Source organism: Onychostoma macrolepis, chromosome 04, assembly GCF_012432095.1.
Source record: "Onychostoma macrolepis isolate SWU-2019 chromosome 04, ASM1243209v1, whole genome shotgun sequence".
Taxonomy (NCBI): domain Eukaryota; kingdom Metazoa; phylum Chordata; class Actinopteri; order Cypriniformes; family Cyprinidae; genus Onychostoma; species Onychostoma macrolepis.
This window is the reverse complement of record NC_081158.1, coordinates 12,853,641-12,875,404: the sequence shown is the minus strand read 5'-3', so window position 1 is coordinate 12,875,404 and position 21,764 is coordinate 12,853,641. Positions and strand designations below refer to the sequence as shown.

The following is a 21,764-nucleotide window of genomic DNA, read 5'->3' as shown; positions in this document are numbered from 1 at the left end:
TTAATCACTTCTGTCCTGTGTTTGTGCCTTATTTTGTCTATACCGGTAATTGATTTGCTTGATTTTAATGCATATCTTATTGCTCTTCGAGTAAACCTAACATGGCAGCTCGCCGGTGGAATGTGTGTGTGAATGGGTCAATGGGAGGCCATTGTAAAGTATTTTGGGTACTGTTGGGTGCAGAAAAATGCTATAAAACCGCAGAGCGGTCTTAATTTCCCTAAAACAACTGCAGAAGTTGTACTTCACTTGTGTTTTAAGCAAACCAAAAAACGCGGGAGTGGCTAAATTTTTCTTATCCATGAATTTTCTCTGCTTTGGATGCACATGATTGACCGTGTGACTGTTAACAATGCAGTCCCCATGAGGGACATGTGCATATGAAAGAACGATGCCGCTAAAAAAAAGGGGGTGATGTTTCCAATTAGAATTTCTTTCAGATTTAGCAGAATCCAATCAGAATCTTCCAATTGACGTGTTTACATGACGCATTTTTTATTATGATCAGCCCTTTATCCAAAATATGTGTCCAATCGCAGCTGTACTGTAAGCACTTTGGGTTCCTGATGAAGCACTATATTATTATTATTATTATTATTATTATAATACTGTCTTATTATTTTTGTCTTCTCTAGATGCTACATTGAAGAAGTGGCCAGCAGCCACCCGAGGGCAGATAGGCACGTCTATCAATTCGAAGCTCATCAAGATAAATTTTTGTCTTATTTTTGTTCTTGTACTATTTGATTGTTCGTAAGTAAATAAAAAATGTAAATTTCTACATTTTGGGCTTTTATTTATGTTGTCTAGCAGCTGTGGATTTTAATAATTTTACTAATATATAGGTAAACATATATGCACGCATATATAGGTAAACATATATGCACGCATATATAGGTAAACATATATGCGCGCATATATAGGTAAACATATATGCACGCATATATAGGTAAACATATATGCGTGCATATATGCACGTATATAGGTACACGTATGCACATATATATGTGTATATAGGTACACGTATGCACATATATATGTGTATATAGGTACACGTATGCGCGCATATAGGTACACGTATATGCGCATATATAGGTAAACATATATGCGCGCATATAGGTACACGTATATGCGCATATAGGTACACGTATATGCATGTATGTACATATAATATAGGAAAACGGCCAATTTTATATATGTCACATATATTAAAAACCTATATCAAAACCTATATGTTTATATAGGTTATTTCCGTGTGGGATTTAGCTAAACGAAACTGGGAAATTCCCGCGATAAGGCCGAGAACAAACGCGACTTCACTTTCCCGCGGTAAAACACAGTATGCAAAACAAAGTTTCCTAGCAACAACAACTGCGCTGAAATCTAATGAGAAAAGACAAAACACTTACAAACTGCTGTTCTCTTCTGCTCTTTCATTTCCAGAGCTGTTTCATTTCCAAAAGGGTCTATTGGAAAAGTTTATTGAGATATAAAGGGAACCATTGTCATAATACTCAGGGTGCTTAAAGAAGGAAAAGGAATGATGAAAACCCCGACAGCAATCCATGGCACCAGTAAGAGCAAGCGATTACTTGGACTGTGTAAACTGTGCGGCTTACCTGAAGAGAAGATCATTATGGAAGCACATGCAGAGATGCCACCTAAAGCCTGGAATTCGGCTTTTGTCCCGATTTACACGACTTTTGCCCCGATTTTCTTTAGCTTCAGATTTTGATTCCATCCAGTCGGAGGATATCAAACCATGTTTGATATTTTCAGCCAGTTTTAGAACACACATCTTAGTGTACGATACGTCGCTACTTCAACTGGAAATAACTGACCAAGTTCAAGAAGAAATGGAGACACACAAGAACACGAAGATGGATAAAATCATTATCCACGGCTCAACATTAACGCTTTTTTTGGGATAAGTGCATACATAGCTTGATTAAAATGTCAGTAGCTGCAAATGATTGATTAATAAAATGTTTACATTTTAGTAAAACATTTATTACATTAAATGTTAACAGATATTTATTCATGGTAACAAGGTAGCGCTACTTCTGTGTGAGAGGCCTGTGAAGGAATCAAAACAGCAAACACTACTGTATAAAATTAGTATCACAAGTACTTAATATTAAGTGGCTTACATTTTAGACACAATATTGTCAACAGAAGAAGTTACAAACTAAGTCACAGCAGAGCAGTTAAGTGTCTCCGAGCAACACAGTAGTAGTAGTTCTTTACAAAAAAAATTAATTGTTTCAAACAAATAATGACCCATTTATAAAGACAGTAAAACACAGACAGTGCTTTGTTTTTGAATAGATCAGTCATTTTGATTGAATCATTTCAATGAGTAACTCATTATTACAGTGACTTAGCATTTTTTGTTTTAAATTTAAAAGCATTGCATTTTTCCCTACAGTTCATGTTTCTATAGTTAATTGACTGCTCAAAATGATACTGGCCATGAAAAGAGTGCTTTTCCAACTACAGAAACACAACCAAAGAAACAACAGAAACGGAGACAATCTGAAGATATAGAAATTCAAAAACTCAGTGTTAAAAGAGATTCTTTCACCATTCTTTCAAAATGCCAGTGTAAAGCAGTCTGCTGCTGCTAATTCAGAAATTAGCAACATTAAAGATCACACTTTGTGAATTAGTGTAAAGAGAAAACTAGTAATTAAAGAATCAGAACAGTTTATCGTTTTGGCCTAAGCCCAGCCCTGAAGTCACTTGTGTTCTATGTAGTTTTTGAATAATATTAATAAAAACAAAACAAACAAACAAACAAAAAATAGAAAAGGTAGAAATTGATTGAGATTTCTTTATTTATGTTACCTCCTTGACCCTAGACCGGGGTTTTAACAAACCCAACACTTTTATATCCAATCAATTAATTTTGACTAAACATATTTCACATATTATCTTAAATAATTAACATATTATCTTAAATAATAAACATTTCTAAGCATCAGCTTTATCAACAACAACAAAAAAGATCTTAAATATACAAAACTAAAATTAATACCATAACAAATCATTAACACATATATTATGCCGCTAAAAGTGTTACGGGTAGAATTTTTTTTGTTTTTGTTTTGTTTTTTCAGAATCAGAAAGAACTTCATTGCCATTCCTGTCATCAACCCAGTAATTTATCTTGCTGACAGGAGCTTTCAGTGCAAAAGACAGCACAGACATAAATATTAGTGCAAACATACAGAGAAATTACATAGAAATGTCTAAAATCTATTCTGATTCATCAACACAGTTTCACTGATGATCCAATAAATGCATAAAACCCAGGATAGAGCGGCTGAGTGAATGTGGTCTGGACTGTATGGATGAGACTCATTGTGTCAGAGACGCTGTAGAAGGACAGAGTTCCTGCACTGTGATCCACATACACTCCTATTTTACGGCTGAGCACTGCAGGCAGTTCAGCCCGTATGTTATTATGAACAAATAAGCAACTAGAGGGAGAGCAGAACAAACTCCAGGACTGATCGTTACGTCCAAACACACACTCATCACCCTCTCCTTTCCTGCTGATGCTCTTATATGACACTGAAATATCCACACCAAACATCCCACTCCACTCAATCTCCCAGTAACAGCATCCACACACACTCTCTTTACACAACACCTGAAAATTATATCCATCAAATCTGTCTAGATGATCAGGATACGGCTGCTCTGTGAGAGTACCAGTAATCACTCTGTCCCTCTCGCACAGACAGAGGTGTTTATTCACTGTGTTCAGGTCCAGGGTGAGCAGATTGGAATCTGATGGAGATAAAACACATGATGATTAGGCATTATTAATCTGTAATTATAATTCATTTGTACAAACCGTAAGTACATGATTTAATAATGCTTTTTCTGGAATTGACCATTTTGTTTTGATTATGTTGTTAAAACACATGCAATAGTGAGGGGGCATTGATACTGTTTTCTATGCAATGACGTTAGCCAATCATAACAGTGGCCGATTACTGAGAAGCCTCAAAGGTCCCGCCTTTTAAAAAAAGGCTGGGTGCTAGCATTCATAATTGTATTTTGTGTTCGACTCAGAGAGAAATGGTGCGTTCACACCAGACGCGAATGAAGCGTTAAGCGTGGGTAATTTGGTAAAATGGCATGAATTGAGCATTTTGGGCGTTTGACGCGCATAATGCGTGATTCGCGCGAATTGAAAAATCTGAACTTTGGCGAATATTCGCGCTGCGTTAACCAATCAGGAGCTTGCTCTAGTAGTGATGTGATTACGACGTAGCGAGCGAAGGCAGAAATCCGAAACAACAATGGAACAATCATCGTCGCTGTATGTGGATACCCAGAGCTGTACGATTCTTCGTACTTTTACAGAAACAGGAATAAAAAGGATCTTGCTTGGAAGAAAGTGAGTGAGGAGGTCGGACAATCTGGTAAGTTGTAAAAAAACGCTCTTTACTCAATTTGAGCTATATATATACATATTGAGTTGATGTGTTTATTCAGAGGAAGTGTGCAGAAAGAAGTGGAAGAGTCAACAAAATCCATTTCAGCCATTTCACAACGAGACTGGAGCTGCCTGGCAGAAGCCCCTCCCTGACGCGAATTCACGTCTGTTGTGAAATGAATTTCACGCACAAATGAAGCGAGTAAACTCAAAATGTTCAAGTGTCCAACTACACGTGAATAGCAATATAATTTATTTTATTACATTTCCTAAACCAAAACAAAAATGTCCCTCAGCATTCACCCCCAATTCCAATGAAGACGAAAACGTTTATTTTCTGGTTGCCATACTGTCATTAAGTTACTATTTTCATCTGCTCCAGCAAAACGTTAATGTCATCTTGTGCAAGGTATCTCTGGCTAAAACTAACGTTGAAGTTACAGTGTAGGTCAAAAACACATAAAGGTTTACATTTCAGTGCCTCTCCATTTTAAACTGGTTAAATGTAAATTAATGTAATCTTACCCTGCCATACATGAACAGTGTTGATCTGGGATGTTGTCATTGTGATCGTAAGAATTTTAACACGAGACTTCTCCTGTTTGCATTGTGATCTGTAGTTTTACATATTTATTTTTAAATATTTTATATATCCCTCCATGGCATATTTTAGTCCCACTTGTATGACGGTTCTACTGTGTCCAAAATTGATCAAAAACATCTTGGGACAAGGTTTTCACACTGACTGCTGTCATTGTAAGACAGTAGCAACTTCATTTGTTGCTGATTATTATCAACAGTAACTAAGGGGGCGGGGCTTACTGATAGGTCAGTTACTATCTGGAGCATTGGTATCACTAGACGAGGGCTTAATGAACTAATTTTTGTGAAAACCTGAAATTCGATCCAAAAACAACTTTTTTCACTTTTTTGTCTGTAGCTCAAAATTAGCCTGTGCGCATTACGAACCATTTTGCCAGCACAGGTCACATTTGGCTAACTTGAACACCATTGGCCAGTGGGTTACAATGGCATGATTTAACAGGGCTTATATATTCAGAGAAAGGTGTTCCCCATTATGTCAGCTACTGACTCATTTCTTGTCTCAGGGTACTGAGGTTATGTGCTTAACAGGAGATGCTTTAGTTTTCTTAGTAACTTACACTGTAGGAAGTTGTTTCTGGTCCTGGTATCCATGTTGCTGAATACGACTGTGGAAATCAGCAGACATGAACAGTGTAATTGTTATGTCAAAAGAAAATGAGGTTACACTTTATTTCAGTAGTCCACTTTAGACATTCTACTAACTAAAAGTAACTTTGCTATATCAAAGCAACTACATGTAAACTAAATTTCATTACATGTAAACTCAGGTTAGGGTTTGTAGAAATATGTTGTATAAATAAAGTGTTAGCAGATATGAAAGGTTTAGTTCACCCAAAAATGAAATTTGGGGGGAGGGGGGAGAAAATGGGAAAAAATATCTTCAATCGTGTTCCAAAGATGAATGAAGGTCTTAGACAGAATTTTCATTTTGGGTGAACTATCCCTTTATTTTTAGCACCTCTTTGCAGAAATCCTCCAGTTTGTCAATCAGCTAATGGGAGTGAATATCATTTACATCTGTATATTAAAGGGATAGTTCACCCAAAAATGAAAATTCTGTCACTCGCCCTCATGCCGTTCTGAACCCTTAAGACTTTTCTTCATCTTCGGAACACAATTAAGATATTTTTGATGAATTCTGAGAGCTCTAACCCATAGACAGCAATGTAATTACCACGATCAAGGTCCAGAAACGTAGCAAGGACATCATTAAAATAGTCCATGTGACATCAGGGGTTCAACTGTAGTTTTACGAAGCTACGAAATTACTTTTTGTGTGCAAAGAAAATAAAAACAACGACTTTATTCAACAATTTGTCTCCTCCACGTCACCCTGGCACCATTTTGGAGAATAACTACTGTGGCAAGCTATCCAAGCACTCATTAGCGTTGTCATGCAGAGGGAGAGGATCCAATTGCCAGGAGGCGGAGTCTGTGAACAGGAGCCACATGAGAGCCATCAGGAGAAGGGGATATAAACAGAGCAGAAAGAAGCATTAGGGAGACTAGATCTCCCATGACCAGGCTAACGTTGTCTCTGGTTCTTTTCTCCCGTAGGCTCCAGTGAATATTAAGAGATCCCAGACCACAAGGTTCCGGCAGGTTCCTACACCTTCACGGCTGATGTTCTGCCTCTCTGGCCCCTTGGAGCACCTACACCACTTTCAATATTGTCACTTTGGGGATATCTCACTGCACATCGAGTCTGAGCCTCCTTTCTCCCGCCACACCACTGAACGTAAACAACGTATGCTCTTCTGTGTCAGCTGCGTATCCACGTGGCGCAGCTGACACAGAACAGCATACGTTATTTATGTTTCCAAAGAAAAACACATTTTAATGCAATTCACAAACAATATTATCCATTTCACAAACAATTAAAATGAATTAGATGATTTTTAAAGAATGATCTACATTTTTGCATAGAGGACTATTATTAGCAATTTTCAGTCCTCTGCATCAATCTCCTGGTATGACTGCTAATTCAAGTTAGTCATTTTATAAGGCTAATTGATTATGAGTAAACCCTTTGCAATTGTGTTGCACAGCTGACAACCGTCGCACTAATGGAGCAAACAAGGGAGCATGGCATTCTTTAGGTTAGTTTAGTATCTGAACATCAGCAGTTGTTTGTTTGTTTACAGGCTCAAAATGGCCAGAAAAAAAGAACTTTCATTAGAGACCCGTTGGTCTATTGTCCTCAGAAAGGAAGAAAGGAAGAAATGCGAGAAATTGCGAAGAAACTTAAAATTTCTTATCATGCTGTTAACTACTCCCGTCAGAGAGCAGCACAAACTGGCTCAAACAAGGACAGAAAAAGGAGTGGGAGGCCCCGATGCACAACTGTGCAAGAAGACAAATATCTGAGAGTGTGTAGTTTAAGACAAAGACGCCTTACAGGTCCTCAACTGGCAGCTGCACTAAATAGAACCCGTCAAACACCAGTGTCAGCATCAACAGTGAAGAGGCGACTTCAGGATACTGGACTTCATGGCAGAATTGCCGAGAAAAAGCTGTATCTCAGACTGGCCAATAAAAACAAAAGACTGAGATAAGCAAAAGAGCACAGACATTGGACACTGGAAAACTGGAAGAAGGTGTTGTGGACAGATGAGTCCAAGTTTGAGAGCTTCAGATCAAATAGAAGAACATTTGTGAGACACAGAACAAATGAAAAGATGCTAGAACAGTGCTTAATACCTTCAGTCAAACATGGTGGAGGCAGCGTGATGGTCTGTGGGTGCTTTGGAGGTGGTAAAATAGGAGGTTTGTACAGAGTGGAAGGGACCTTGAGGAAGGAAAGCTATCACAAGATTTTGCAACGCCATGCCATACCCTGTGGACAGCACTTGATTGGGGCCAATTTCATCCTACAACAGGATAATGACCCAAAACACACCTCCAAAATGTGTCAGCAATATTTGAAGAATAAGCAGTCAGCCGGAATTCTGACTGTAATGGAGTGGCCAGCACAGTCTCCGGATCTGAACCCTATTAAGCTGTTGTGGGAGCAGCTTGACCGTATGGTACGGAGGAAGACTCCATCAAGCCAATCCATCTTGTGGGAGATGCTCCAGGAAGCATGGGGTGAAATCTCATCAGATTACCTTGAAAAACTGGCAGCTAGAATGCTTAAGGTCTGCCAGACTGTAATTACTACAAAAGGTGTTTTTTTTTTGATGAAGGCAAAGTCTGAACAACACATTCATCATTTCCTTCAAAATCGTTATTTCTAACCATTTCTCTGTTCTTTTAATATATTTCCTATTCAGACTAATTTCATGTGTGTTTCCATGGAAAACAATAAAATTTCTAAGTGATCCCAAACTCTTGAGCAGTAGAGTATGCGATACTCTCCAAAATGGCACCAGGGTGACGCGGAGGAGACGAATTGTTAAATGAAGTATTCTTGTAGCTTCATAAAATTACACATGGACTATTTTACTGATCTTCTTGTTACGTTTCTGGACCTTGATCGTGTTAATTACATTGCTGTTTATGGGAGGGTCAGAGAGCTCTTGGAATTCATCAAAAATATCTTAATTTGTGTTCCGAAGATGAACGGAGGTCTTACGGGTTTGAAATGACACGAGGGTGAGTAATTAATGACAGAATATTCATTTTTGGGTGAACTGTTCCTTTAAGGAGGTACTGAGACAGAGGACCAGAAATCAAAACTCATCACCTCCAGACTTCAACCAGTAACCTACACTACAATATCAGATTTGTGCATTGTTACTTTGTTAATATCATTAGTATTATTCTAGACTCTAGAGTCTTGAAACATGGATAGATGGTTGGTCTCAATATGGGGAGAGATTGACAGAGTATCTACACAATCAGCTTGATGGTGGTGCTACACTGACTAAAACAAAACTTTTTGACAAAAATGGCCATACATTTTGAAAGCTTTGTCTTATATAATTGGAATCCTTGGGCAAAGACCAAAATGCTATTTAATTTGTGGTATGAAATTTTAAAATTTGAACCGTTTGTAAAACCTACTTCTGTGACCTAGTTATTATTTGACATTAGATCTACAAAATGAAAGATTTAATTTAACCTCGTCCAGAGTGGAATAGCAAGTGCCTATTATTTCAAAAGAAGATGATCAGATGAATCCAATGAATCTCACTAAATGCTTCTCTGTCAACGCAGGATCTTACTCGAGTCCACTATGATCCTGTTCTTCTAGATCTCTGTTTCCTGCAGGAATGAGATGTGATTCTGTGTGTGTGAAAGCTGGTCCAGATCAGCGTCTCTCCTCCTCAGATCATTGATCTCCTGCTCCGGTCGTCCTTCAACTCGACTCACCGCAGCCTTTTCCTGATTAGGACACACATAATAATCATCACTATTACCAAAAGCTTTCAGTGGAAAGTAGATAAAACTGTGTCCAAAACCAAGTGTCTCTATGTTGTCATGCTGGTGTGTCTCAGAAAGTGGGTAAGGTTTGCCCAAGAACTTCCTGTATTTGTTGCTAGGCATTTTAAAAGACACAATAGGGAGTTGCTAAATCTAACAACAAAATTGCTAAATTGGCAACACTAATAATCTCTTACTGGTATCTCACACAGCCTGTGAGCCACTAAACCATCATGTGACCATCTAAAGTAAATCCAGAAAAAGTGGAGTGAGACAGTTTAAAGGTAACTTATGTGTTAACCAATGGCTGTAGTTTCAAACTCCGAGATGAAATATCACTTACCACTGTTGTACATTAATTAACATGATGCATAAGACCTGTTTCATGCCACAAGCATAAGTATCATAAACATGTAACTGACAGATGTTAGAACTCCCACACTGACAGTGATAAAGAAAATAAACTAATTACTGGGGAATTTTAACAAATAGGTTAACAACATTTTTTTTTTTTATGTTGCAGTGCAGTGCTGGGATTTCAAGTGAATTACCATAGTTCCTCAGCTCAGAAATGCAGAAAAAAGGGAACAGAAAAACTACTTCACACACTTAAATGCACTTTTGGATAGCAGAAACAACAATTATACTATATATAAATTTTGTCATGTACATAATAAATTTTGTCAGGTTTCTCAAGAATAATCTGAACAAATTCAAACAATGATTTGTTCTGTATATCGACATTACTTGTAGGTTTTTCTGTGAGTAGGCACCATTTAAATTATTTCATGTAATTTGTTTATTTCCCCCCATATTTCTGTACCTTATTTCACAGATTTTTCTGTCCAATCTTTTAATTTATGGCAAAAAGTAAAACAAACAAATAAACAAACATTAATACAGTTATATGGGTATTTCTTTTTTAATTCAGTATTCAGTTTTTACAATTTCAAGCTAAGACGGTTTTAAGCATGCTTTCTCTAATAATTGATGTCACATCACTATTTAGGTAAAACTGAAAGGTGGTTAAAAATCGTGAAAAACAGAATTAATGGTGACCAGTCATAGCACACAAATATACACTTTCCTTTATACATTCATATACATTTATTGTGGAAAACAGTAAATGGTCATTACTTGTCAACTACCCATGTACTGTATAATAATTGTAGTGATTGTATTGTAGAAAAAGAAAACGGTTGCAATGTTATGACAATATTTATATTTTGGGGCCCATTTTCATGATATTACCTAGAGCCCCACAAACCCACCGACTGGCCCTGTTTACAGCTACTGTGTATTTCTTTTGACATACAACATACGCACATATGAATTAAGTGTCAGCATTATTTTCTAATTACCTAGTTTTAAGTTCATACCTGTTTCTCTGTCCTCTGTATTGCTGCTGATACAGTATTGTGTGTACATGTTTATCCATCATCCAGAGAGACACCACAGCTCCACAACACTTAAGTTTCTCTTTCCATGAAGTCAAGAGATTTCAGTTTCCTACACAACTACACTTAAGTTTCTCTTTCCATGAAGTCAAGAGATTTCAGTTTCCTACACAACTACACTTAAGTTTCTCTTTCTCTGAACTCAGGAGATTCCTGTTTCCTGGTTCTTTGTTTAAGTGGCATGTGCTAAATGGGTGTGTCTGCAAGTCAGAAATAATAAAACATTGACTAAATTTCAGTCTCAGAAGGATCCTCCAAGAATTCAAGTTACAGAGAAACAAATCAACACCTTTACAAATGGCAGTAATACTGCATCGTAAGTAATATACTTGTGAATGAATGCATATATTTGGGCTGCAATCCACTTTGCTTTTATATGCCCATCTCTAACTTTAATCCATTGACTTGGCTATGTATCATTGCTTGCATTGCATGAGTGCACACTACTGGTAAAACCTATGCCATGGTTTTAATCAGCTGTAAAATGGTTTTGTTTCACCATTATGGTGATTAGTGTTGCCCTTTGGTTGGGCACTTGGAACTTATATATGAAGTCTTTGTCATGTTACTATTGTGTTCTCCATTTTTTCACCTCGATGCTGTATAAGCATAACTTTTTGATAGTAGGCATCCTGGTACAAAGGAAGCATGTTCATAAGAGTATGCCCTGGACCAACCCAGAAGATTATGCACAGAGTCATGTCTTCCAGACTGCGCAGGTGGACATTCAGAGTAACGAGTTGTTCTTTATGACATCTGGACATCATTATGTTGTAGCGTTGCAACATAAGGGGAGGTTTATTTTTATTAAACTCTTTTTCACGAGATTCAGCTAGCTCTCGATGTCACATGATGTTATGTCAATCAAGCGGGAAGTTTACAGTATTTTCTTTCTATATAATGACCTAGCATACCAGCATTCGAGACAGTATGCTCTCAGTCCCTAATATATCAACTGTTTTGCATCCCCACCAGTGGTGGACGAAGTACACAAATCAAATACTTGAGTAAAAGTACAGATACATATTATAAAATATTACTCAATTTTACTCGAGTGAAAGTACAAAAGTACTCGATTTTTTTTTAATGTAAAAAAGTACTCATAGATAGATTTATTTTGCAATTTTATATAGACTATTTAATTTAATTTCATATTACCACATATTTTTATAATCCTACTGCTCAAAATACCTGGGATTAGGAAAATATAATTATAATTATATTTATGATTTTTTTTCTTCACAAACCTTGTCTGTGGTGTTACAACACCCCTGGCCAAATGTCCCCAGAGGGCATCACTTCCCACTTTGATAATTACTGTAGTTACCATGTTCTGAACATCACATCCTTTATTTTTCCTTCAGATGTAATCTATCTAGGTGTTTGAATAAAAATATTTGGACTTTATATCTAAAAATTTCCTCAACTTAGCACCAGCACGCTTGTTAGCATTAGCTAACAATATTCACTTATTTTCAGTATGATTATGAATAGACATTCATATCTGTCTACTCGGCTAGTTGATCTAAACAATATAAAAATGTACACTGTTGATAAACAATATAAAAACGGACGTCACATATGGCTAAATGCGTAGCATTTTAATAAAACTGCTAACGTTACAGCAGCGGGGAATATGAACGTGCATGAGCTATTTTATTTAATCTGTGTTATTTAAATTTTTCGTTTTTTGACCTAAAACACTGACATTGATCTGTCTGCATTGAAGCATTTCAGTGGGCTTAAATGGATCACCCTTTACAGCAGATTTAGTTCACAAACAACTGACAGTTTTTACCTAAATATAATTTTAAGTTACAATAATTAATCCTAAAATTTGACATTAGTAACTTTTCGCAGCATCAGTTGCGCGCGCTCACAAGATCTCCCGGTTCTTACTTGTGAGTTCAGTTCACTGGAGACTCGCTCTAAATGGATCATTTGAATCAGTGAGTTGTCGACTCGAGAACAGCTGCAATCGTATCATTTTAATTTGTGAATGAACTGTTTGTTGCGATTTGCGAACAGATTTGACAGGTTCATTGAAAAGAATCAGTTTGTTTGAAATGTAGTGAAGTAAAAAGTACGATCTTATCCTTTGGAATTTAGTGAAGTAAAAGTAAAAGTTACTCAAAATAAAACTACTCCAGTAAAGTACAGATACTTGAAAAATGTACTTAAGTACAGAATACTGACCACCACTGGCTGTTTATGGATGGTTGAACTTTTTATCAGCCCTTCATGAAGTACATTGTGGTTTTTCTGCTTGGATTATTCACCCCAGAGGACTTTAAACAGTTCTTTAAACAATACTTCAATGATACTGCTCTCTGACTTACTATTTAACCGGTGAGACTGATCTTATCATTATTCATTCTTCCACGCTTAACTGAAAGACTCAATATGCACCCATATGCATACACATGCATTTTTTGCTTGTGATATCTTAAAGGGGCCATGACATGGATTTCCTTGAGGTTTACTAATAAATGTTAATAAAGTTTTTTGCACAATTTTGCATATTCTGAACCTCTCTCTGAAACAGCCTGTTTTTAAGGGGCAGGCCCTTTAAGATTTGTCAGTAATCGGCATTGGAAAGTCATTGCATTGGAAACAGTATCAGCGAGTGTTTTGACAACATAATCAAAATAAAACGATCATTTCCAGACAAAGCATTATTAAATCATTTACTTACGGTTGATGAAACGGTACTAGATCTGACTGCATCTTTCATCTTTCAACAAATGTTTCTTTGTGAACTCTCCATCACACTGTTCCTCGTTTACAAAACAAAATGCTCCGATCAATCCTCTGACACGATCCGGGATGCCATTAAAAATAAACCATCCACTTGTAACTTATGCTGGGATCCTTCTGATATCTGTACAAAGATGCGAAAAAGCTGTTTAAAGCAAACAGCTTTTTAAAATGTATTTATTCATTTTGTAAAGCGCTTTGGGTATACAGCAATACACAATAAAGTGCTATATAAATGCGTCATTCATTCATTTTACCTGAAAGCTAAAACCAAGCATGAAGGAGACTTGGAAATTTAATTAATCGGTGGTAGTACACCATTGATTTCACCTGATCCAAGCCAATACTGATTTTATTATAACTAAAAGTAGAATTGCGACTCTTCTGTTCAGTGTTTGTTTAAAACAAGTGATTACCCAGAGGTTGGAGATTTTGCTTCTCTGTGTCAAACTTTCTCACTCGCTGTGATAATTAACCTATGCTACTCCTTCACCACATACACGTCAAAGCAGCTTGAAGCAACTTCTCTCTGTTTATGGATATGATGAGACAAGCGTGAGCGAGTGACGCAAGTACACAAATTTGCATAAAAAGCATCCCACTTTGTCTAAAATATAAACTACAAAAGGCTCACCACAGAATCAGGGTTTAAGACAAAAATTTATTTGAAGGTGAAGGTCATGGCGATATTGATGGCTTTAGCGGACTGTACACATTTTTCTGTTGCCAAACAACGGAAGCAGCACTGTGATGGAGAAGTCTGTCAATGACTGCGTTTACATGCGCACGAATATTGCGATTATTTCCAATAATCAGAGTAAGGACTTAATCGCATTTTGATGTAAACCGGAGTAAGAGCTTTGCTCTTGACATGTAAACATGCAATTTCCATTATTTTTATTATTCGCTAAGAATTGTGGTTAATTTTTTCACTGCCATTATTCACATACCCCACTGGACAGCACAAATGATGGACTCAGAAAGAGCAGTGTTGGTCGCTGTTTTAATTTATTTACGTCTAATGCATAATGATTTTGTATGGCTGTATTCCACGCTTTTTCGGCGCCATAGAAATGTGATGGAGTTTGTTTGCCTATATGCTGCCGTCGCGTTCTGCTCGCCCTTTCTAGATGAGAGTAAGGAACAGAGACTGCTGGCAGCTTGTTGTGTTTTCCTCAGAATGCGATGCTTTCTTCCCCTCCATCGTTTCTAATCTCCGTATTATTACAGGTGCGTGTCACGTTATTCATATATGTCACAAGCGCATGCGCACTTTGTTCAGAGCGGCAATACTGCGATTAAGGTGTTTACATGCCTGTATATTCCGATTAAAATCGGCGTACGCCACCTATGTTGATACGATTATGCTTGCTGCGATTATGAGCTTAATCGCATTATTTAGATCGAAGTATTGCGTTTACATGAGGTAAAGCATAATCGCAATATCGCCAAAATCTCATTATAATCGCATTAAGAGGGTCCATGTAAACGCACTCAATGGTCTGCTGTCTACTGCAACCAAGGTGGAGAGACCCAACTGTGTTGGCTTTTTCATGGAAGTTTTTTGAAGTTCTGCCAGGGGAAGTGCTTTGAGGGGATGTTACAATAGAGATATTATTGTAAAAGTTACTTTAAAAATATATTTGGTCATTTCAACAATTCAACTTACCTCAGAATCATCTTTCTGTCATTGATTGCAAATGTGTCACAAATGAAAACCAAATGTATGGCCAAGCAGAAAAAGAGGCAACTACGATACCTCCTCTTCATCATTTCTACATGGAGATGAGTCCTCACTGCCCAGCAGCACCACTGGTTTCCCCATATGCTGTAGCACAGGTCATAGAAAAGTCAGTGTAATCTTCCACTTCCACTCTTTCCATTGTAATTGTGCATTTGTTGGAATTTTTTCATGTCTTGTGAAAAAAAGCGTTTACTTATAATCTTGGGAAACCACGCTTTTAGATTTTTTTTTTATTTGATCATACGCTACTGCATCTTGTTCTCTGCTTCAGTCCAGTTTGCAGACATTTTTTTTTACGTGAACGTTGATCTCTGTATTTAAAACACTCGCTCAAAGAGTTGTAATATTTATTTAACCAACAAAATGTGACTGGGACATAAATTTACATTTGATTAAAAAAAAAACTTTAAGGACTTTGCCTTGTGTGTAAATGAAGAGTTCCGTCTGAAGTGCCGTCTGAAATTTGAAAATGAGCATTTTTTTCAGGCTCCTATATTTAGGTTAAGTATTTTTACTCTAATGGCAATGTATAGGTCCTTTTCTTTGCAATTAAAGTGTAATAACTGAACATAAATATAGAAGCTTGATAAAAACGCTTATTTTAGAAGAAAATTTCAAATGGCACTTAAGAGGCTTTTGCATCTGAACTCTTCAAATATATATGCAAGTGTGTGTGTGTGTGTGTGTGTGTGTGTGTCTGTATATATACAGACAGACACACACACACACACACACATATATATTAACATGATCAATATATATAAAAATACACGCATACACACACACACACACATATATGTATATATATTGAATTGAATTGAAACGTTTATTTTGAACATGTAAATAAACATAATAAAAACAAAACAACACAATACAATCAATTTCAACTTATACATGTCCAAAAATTAGTAGGAAGAAGCATAAGCTTATTTAATCCTACCCCTTCTCCACTCCACGTTGTTAATCATAATCAATAACAATAATCATCCAATCAACTTCATGATAACAATAATCATCAACTTAACTTCATAACTCTGTCATCTCATCCTTGTCTTAATATACTCTTTTGACTTTCCTACCTATATTTACATTAAATACACAAACAAAACCTAAATAAAAACTATAACTAAATCTATATGAACACCTAATCAGATCTGTTCTTCCTCCTGATAAATTCTGAGAACCATACGTTTATACTCCTTTTTAAACTGTATCACACTTGGGCATTGCTTGAGCACTAGACTTAGTCTGTTCCACAATTTCACTCCACATACAGAAATACAAAAGCTTCTTAATGTTGTACGAACATAAAGATGCTTAAAATTACACTCTCTCCTAAGATGATATCTCTCTTCTCCATTAAGGAACAAATTAAATTATTTTTTGCTTTATACATTATTTGTGCTGTTTGAAAATAAACCAAATCAATGAATTTTAATATCTTTGATTTTAAACATAATGAATTTGTATGATCTCTATAACCAATTTTATGAATTATCCGTATTGCTCTTTTTTGCAACATAGATAATGATAATAGTCTGCATTTATATGTATTACCCCAAACCTCTGAGCAATAATTTAAGTATGGTAATATTAATGCACTATAAAGAATGTAGAGTGATTTGTGGTCCAGAACATGCTTTGCCTTATTCAGTACTGAGACACTTCTAGACAATTTATTATGTACATGGTTTATATGAGATTTCCAACTTAATTTATCATCTATTATCACCAAGAAATTTATTTTCATTTACCCTTTCTATGTCCACACCATCTATCTGTATCTGAACTTGTGTACTATTTTTACTGTTTCCAAATAACATGCATTTAGTTTTATTAACATTTAATGATAATTTATTTAAATCAAACCACCTTTTTAAATTTACTCATTTCTAAAGTAATAGTCTCTAATAATTCCTATAAACCCCCAGAACATAAAATGTTTGTATCATCTGCGAACAAAACTAACTTAACTGATTTTGATACATTACAAATATCATTTATATAAAGCAAAAATAACTTCGGACCCAGTACTGACCCCTGGGGGATGCCACAAGCAATGCTTAAGCACGAAGATGAATATTCCCCCAACTTCACAAACTGTTTTCTGTCTCTTAAATAAGTTTTTATCCAGTCCAATACTACCCCCCTTATCCCATACCTTTCCAGTTTATTAATTAATAAATTATGATCAATCGTATCAAAAGCTTTTTTAAGGTCAATGCACACTCCAACTACAAACTGCTTGTGATCTCTAGCTTTTGTAATTTCTTCAACCAAATCAATTAATGCCATTGATGTGGAACTGTTTGATCCGAATCCGTATTGACTGTCAGAAATTAATTTATGTCCATCTAAGAATTTCTCTAATCTATTATTAAATAATTTCTCTAGAATTTTAGAAAATTGTGGAAGTAAAGAAACAGGCCTATAATTTGAGAAGTTGTGTCTATCCCCAGTTTTATACAACGGAACCACTTTAGCTATTTTCATATTATTTGGAAATTTACCAGTTTGAAATGATAGATTACAAATATATGTTACTGGTTTAGAGATCCCCTCAATGACTTTTTTTTTTTTTTTACAATTTTCATATCAACGTCATTATAATCAGTAGATGTTTTATATTTACACTTATTTACAATATTTATTACTTCTTTTTCTTCCGCCTCTGTAAGGAACATTGAGTTGGGATTTCTTTCTATTAAATTTTCATTCCAATCTTCCAATGACACTTGATCTTGAATTTCTTCTGCCAATTTTGGTCCAACACTCACAAAAAAATGATTAAAGCTATTAACCACATCATCCTTAGTAGTTTTGTTATCAATATAATACTGATGATAACTTTGTTGTCCTGTACCTTTTTTAATAATACTATTTAATACACCCCATATTCCTTTAATATTATTTTTGTTATTACTTAATATTTTACTATAGTATTCCTTTCTACAAACCCGAAAATACTAGTTAACTTATTTTTATATTTTTTATATTTATTAAATGCCTCTTTAGTTCTTTGTTTTATAAACTCTCTATAGAGTTTATTCTTTTTTTTTTTTACAGGCATTTTGTAAACCCTTTGTGATCCATGGTCGATCTATATATTTTTGTTTTCTATAACATTGTATAATTGGACAGTTTTTTTCATATAATGATATAAATATTTAAAAAAATATATTATATGCATTATCAACATCATTTTCCTTATATACGACTCCCCAATCCTGTGCTAATAAGTCACTCTTAAATGCGTTCATATATTTCTCCGTCCTCACTCTTCTGTAATCTTGTTTTACATCTAACTGATTTCTCTTATAAATGTTATCATAAACTATAAAAACCGGTAGATGATCACTAATGTCACTGATTAACGATCCACCCACAGTATTATTTTCAATATCATTTGTAAATATGTTGTCAATCAAAGTGGCACAATGAAGTGTAATTCTACTGGGTTTAGTCATTTTTGGGTATAAACCCATACTATACATTGTATTAATAAATTCATCAGTCATTTTATGCTTACTTGGATTTAACAGATTAATATTGAAATCACCACAAATAAAAATAACTTTTTGATTTTTTTTTTTTTAAACATTCCTTCTATCCACTCCTTGAATACTTACATACTAGAGCCTGGAGCTCTGTATATACAACTAATGATAGCATTCTTTTTTCCCCCCTGACATACTTCAATAGTTATACATTCTAACAAGTTATCGATCACAGTTGTCATACTTCCTACCACCTTATAATTCAAGTTTTTATCCACATACATAGCCACTCCTCCTCCATTCTTATTCTTTCTATTTATATAATTAACTTCATACCCTTCTAAATAAAAATCCATTCCTTTATCAGCATTAATCCATGTTTCAGATACAGCAATTATTTTAAATGGATTTGTAAATTGTTTCAAATATTCCTTAATATTATTGAAATTAGCATACATGCTTCTACTATTAAAATGAATTAATGACAATTTACTTTCCATTTTAACAGACTGATTAAATTGTTCCTCAGTATAGTAGCAGCAGTCATTATTGACATTGAAAAAAAAAATATTTTCCGGGTCTATGTAATTTTCCAAGTCATGCAGACTATGATCAGTATATTGAAATGTTCTCAGTTCCAGTTGATCGTGAACAGTCATAATTTGATCTCCAGATGTAAACTCAATCATGGTTGCCTATGCATTACATCATGCGAACATTCAAAAGTTATTTAATGTTTTTTTGAAGTATTTATACCTGCAATTTATGATAATCTTTGGTACCTGTCCAATTCCTAGATGTTTTTGATGACCAAAACTTTTGCTTGCTCTGGCGTTCCATTCAATTTGATGAATATTTTGCAATTTGTAGTCCATGTGTTTTGAATTTTCCCGTTTTTTCAGGAAGCGTGCTTTTCTAGCAATGTCTGCGTTTCGTTTTGTCAGGTGTTCATTTATAAAAACGATAGATCCTTTTAGCTTCCTTCCTTGTCTTAATAACACAGTTTTATACTTTTTGCTGATCTATTTCACGATGATAGCTAGCTTGTTGTTGTCATTTCTCCGGGATCCCCTTGGATTGTAGAAAAGTAGCCACCTGTTGCTCCACAGAGCTATCTTGCTCACCAGACTCCCCCCATGTTGATTTATTTTTTGAATGTTGCAAAACACCAGCGACTATATATCTTGTATTGTAGCTAAAGAGTATGGGCTAAAGAAATAAGAAATTTGTGGCATCATCAGCAGCTGTAATATGACATGCCAAAAGAAGCTCTCCACTGCCATCCTTCCCAGGGGGACCGTCTCATTTGCTTGAGGATATATATATATATATATATATATATATATATATAGATAGATAGATAGATATCTATATATATACAGTGAGGAAAATAAGTATTTGAACACCCTGCTATTTTGCAAGTTCTCCCACTTAGAAATCATGGAATCCAACTGTGTAATCGTGCAATCAGTAAGAATCCAACTACTAACATGGCCAAGACCAAAGAGCTGTCCAAAGACACTAGAGACAAAATTGCACACCTCCACAAGGCTGGAAAGGCTACGGGGAAATTGCCAAGCAGCTTGGTGAAAAAAGGTCCACTGTTGGAGCAATCATTAGAAAATGGAAGAAGCTAAACATGACTGTCAATCTCCCTCGAACTGGGGCTCCATGCAAGATCTCACCTCGTGGGGTCTCAATGATCCTAAGAAAGGTGAGAAATCAGCCCAGAACTACACGGGAGGAGCTGGTCAATGACCTGAAAAGAGCTGGGACCACCGTTTCCAAGGTTACTGTTGGTAATACACTAAGACGTCATGGTTTGAAATCATGCATGGCACGGAAGGTTCCCCTGCTTAAACCAGCACATGTCCAGGCCCGACTTAAGTTTGCCAATGACCATTTGGATGATCCAGAGGAGTCATGGGAGAAAGTCATGTGGTCAGATGAGACCAAAATAGAACTTTTGGTCATAATTCCACTAAACGTGTTTGGAGGAAGAAGAATGATGAGTACCATCCCAAGAACACCATCCCTACTGTGAAGCATGGGGTGGTAGCATCATGCTTTGGGGTGTTTTTCTGCACATGGGACAGGCGACTGCACTGTATTAAGGAGAGGATGACCGGGGCCATGTATTGCGAGATTTTGGGAACAACCTCCTTCCCTCAGTTAGAGCATTGAAGATGGGTCGAGGCTGGGTTTTCCAACATGACAATGACCCGAAGCACACAGCCAGGATAACCAAGGAGTGGCTCTGTAAGAAGCATATCAAGGTTCTGGCGTGGCCTAGCCAGTCTCCAGACCTAAACCCAATAGAGAATCTTTGGAGGGAGCTCAAACTCCGTGTTTCTCAGTGACAGGCCAGAAACCTGACTGATCTAGAGAAGATCTGTGTGGAGGAGTGGGCCAAAATCCTTCCTGCAGTGTGTGCAAACCTGGTGAAAAACTACAGGAAACGTTTGACCTCTGTAATTGCAAACAAAGGCTACTGTACCAAAAAAAAGCATTAAATAAGATTTGATGATACCTGCAGAAACCCTGTTCAAAATGTCTTGTCGTGCTTGAGGTACAGAATGACATGCTGAGAAACAAGAATGAGACATTAAAAAAAACAATTGGAGAAACCGAAACAAACCTTTTCTTTCAGTCAAATTTCCTCCAATCCTGCCAGTGCCCAATATTTCACTGGATTGCCTGATTCTAGCACTGTCCTAATTTAGGAAGCACTTCTAATCTGTAGGTTAGTGCGTGACTGCAACAAGGTTGCCATCTCGACCACTGAGAGATCTGATGAACAGAGTCAAATGTACAGGCAGTACAAAGGACAGACCATACTTAAGACTTTGTGTTGCACTCAATCTAATTACCTTTGCCAGTGACCTGTG

The 21,764-nt window shown here is 36.2% G+C and overlaps 1 protein-coding gene across 2 annotated transcripts; it reads right to left on the bottom strand.

Annotated features, from left to right (window-relative positions):
• Nucleotides 1-2,819: 2,819 nt before the first annotated feature.
• On the bottom strand, nt 2,820-11,199 carry LOC131539444 (stonustoxin subunit alpha-like). 2 transcript variants are annotated; one of them, XM_058774062.1, is made up of 4 exons: nt 10,801-11,199; nt 9,192-9,382; nt 5,614-5,661; nt 2,820-3,795 (listed from the first exon to the last, which is right to left on the bottom strand). In XM_058774062.1, the coding sequence occupies exons 3-4, from the start codon at nt 5,645-5,647 to the stop codon at nt 3,272-3,274; spliced, it is 558 nt and encodes a 185-aa protein (XP_058630045.1). In that variant the 5' UTR covers nt 5,648-5,661; nt 9,192-9,382; nt 10,801-11,199; the 3' UTR covers nt 2,820-3,271. The 2 variants fall into 2 exon arrangements, with proteins under 2 accessions (XP_058630045.1, XP_058630044.1); XM_058774061.1 differs by having other exon boundaries at nt 9,223-9,382.
• Between the last annotated feature and the right edge of the window lie 10,565 nt (nt 11,200-21,764).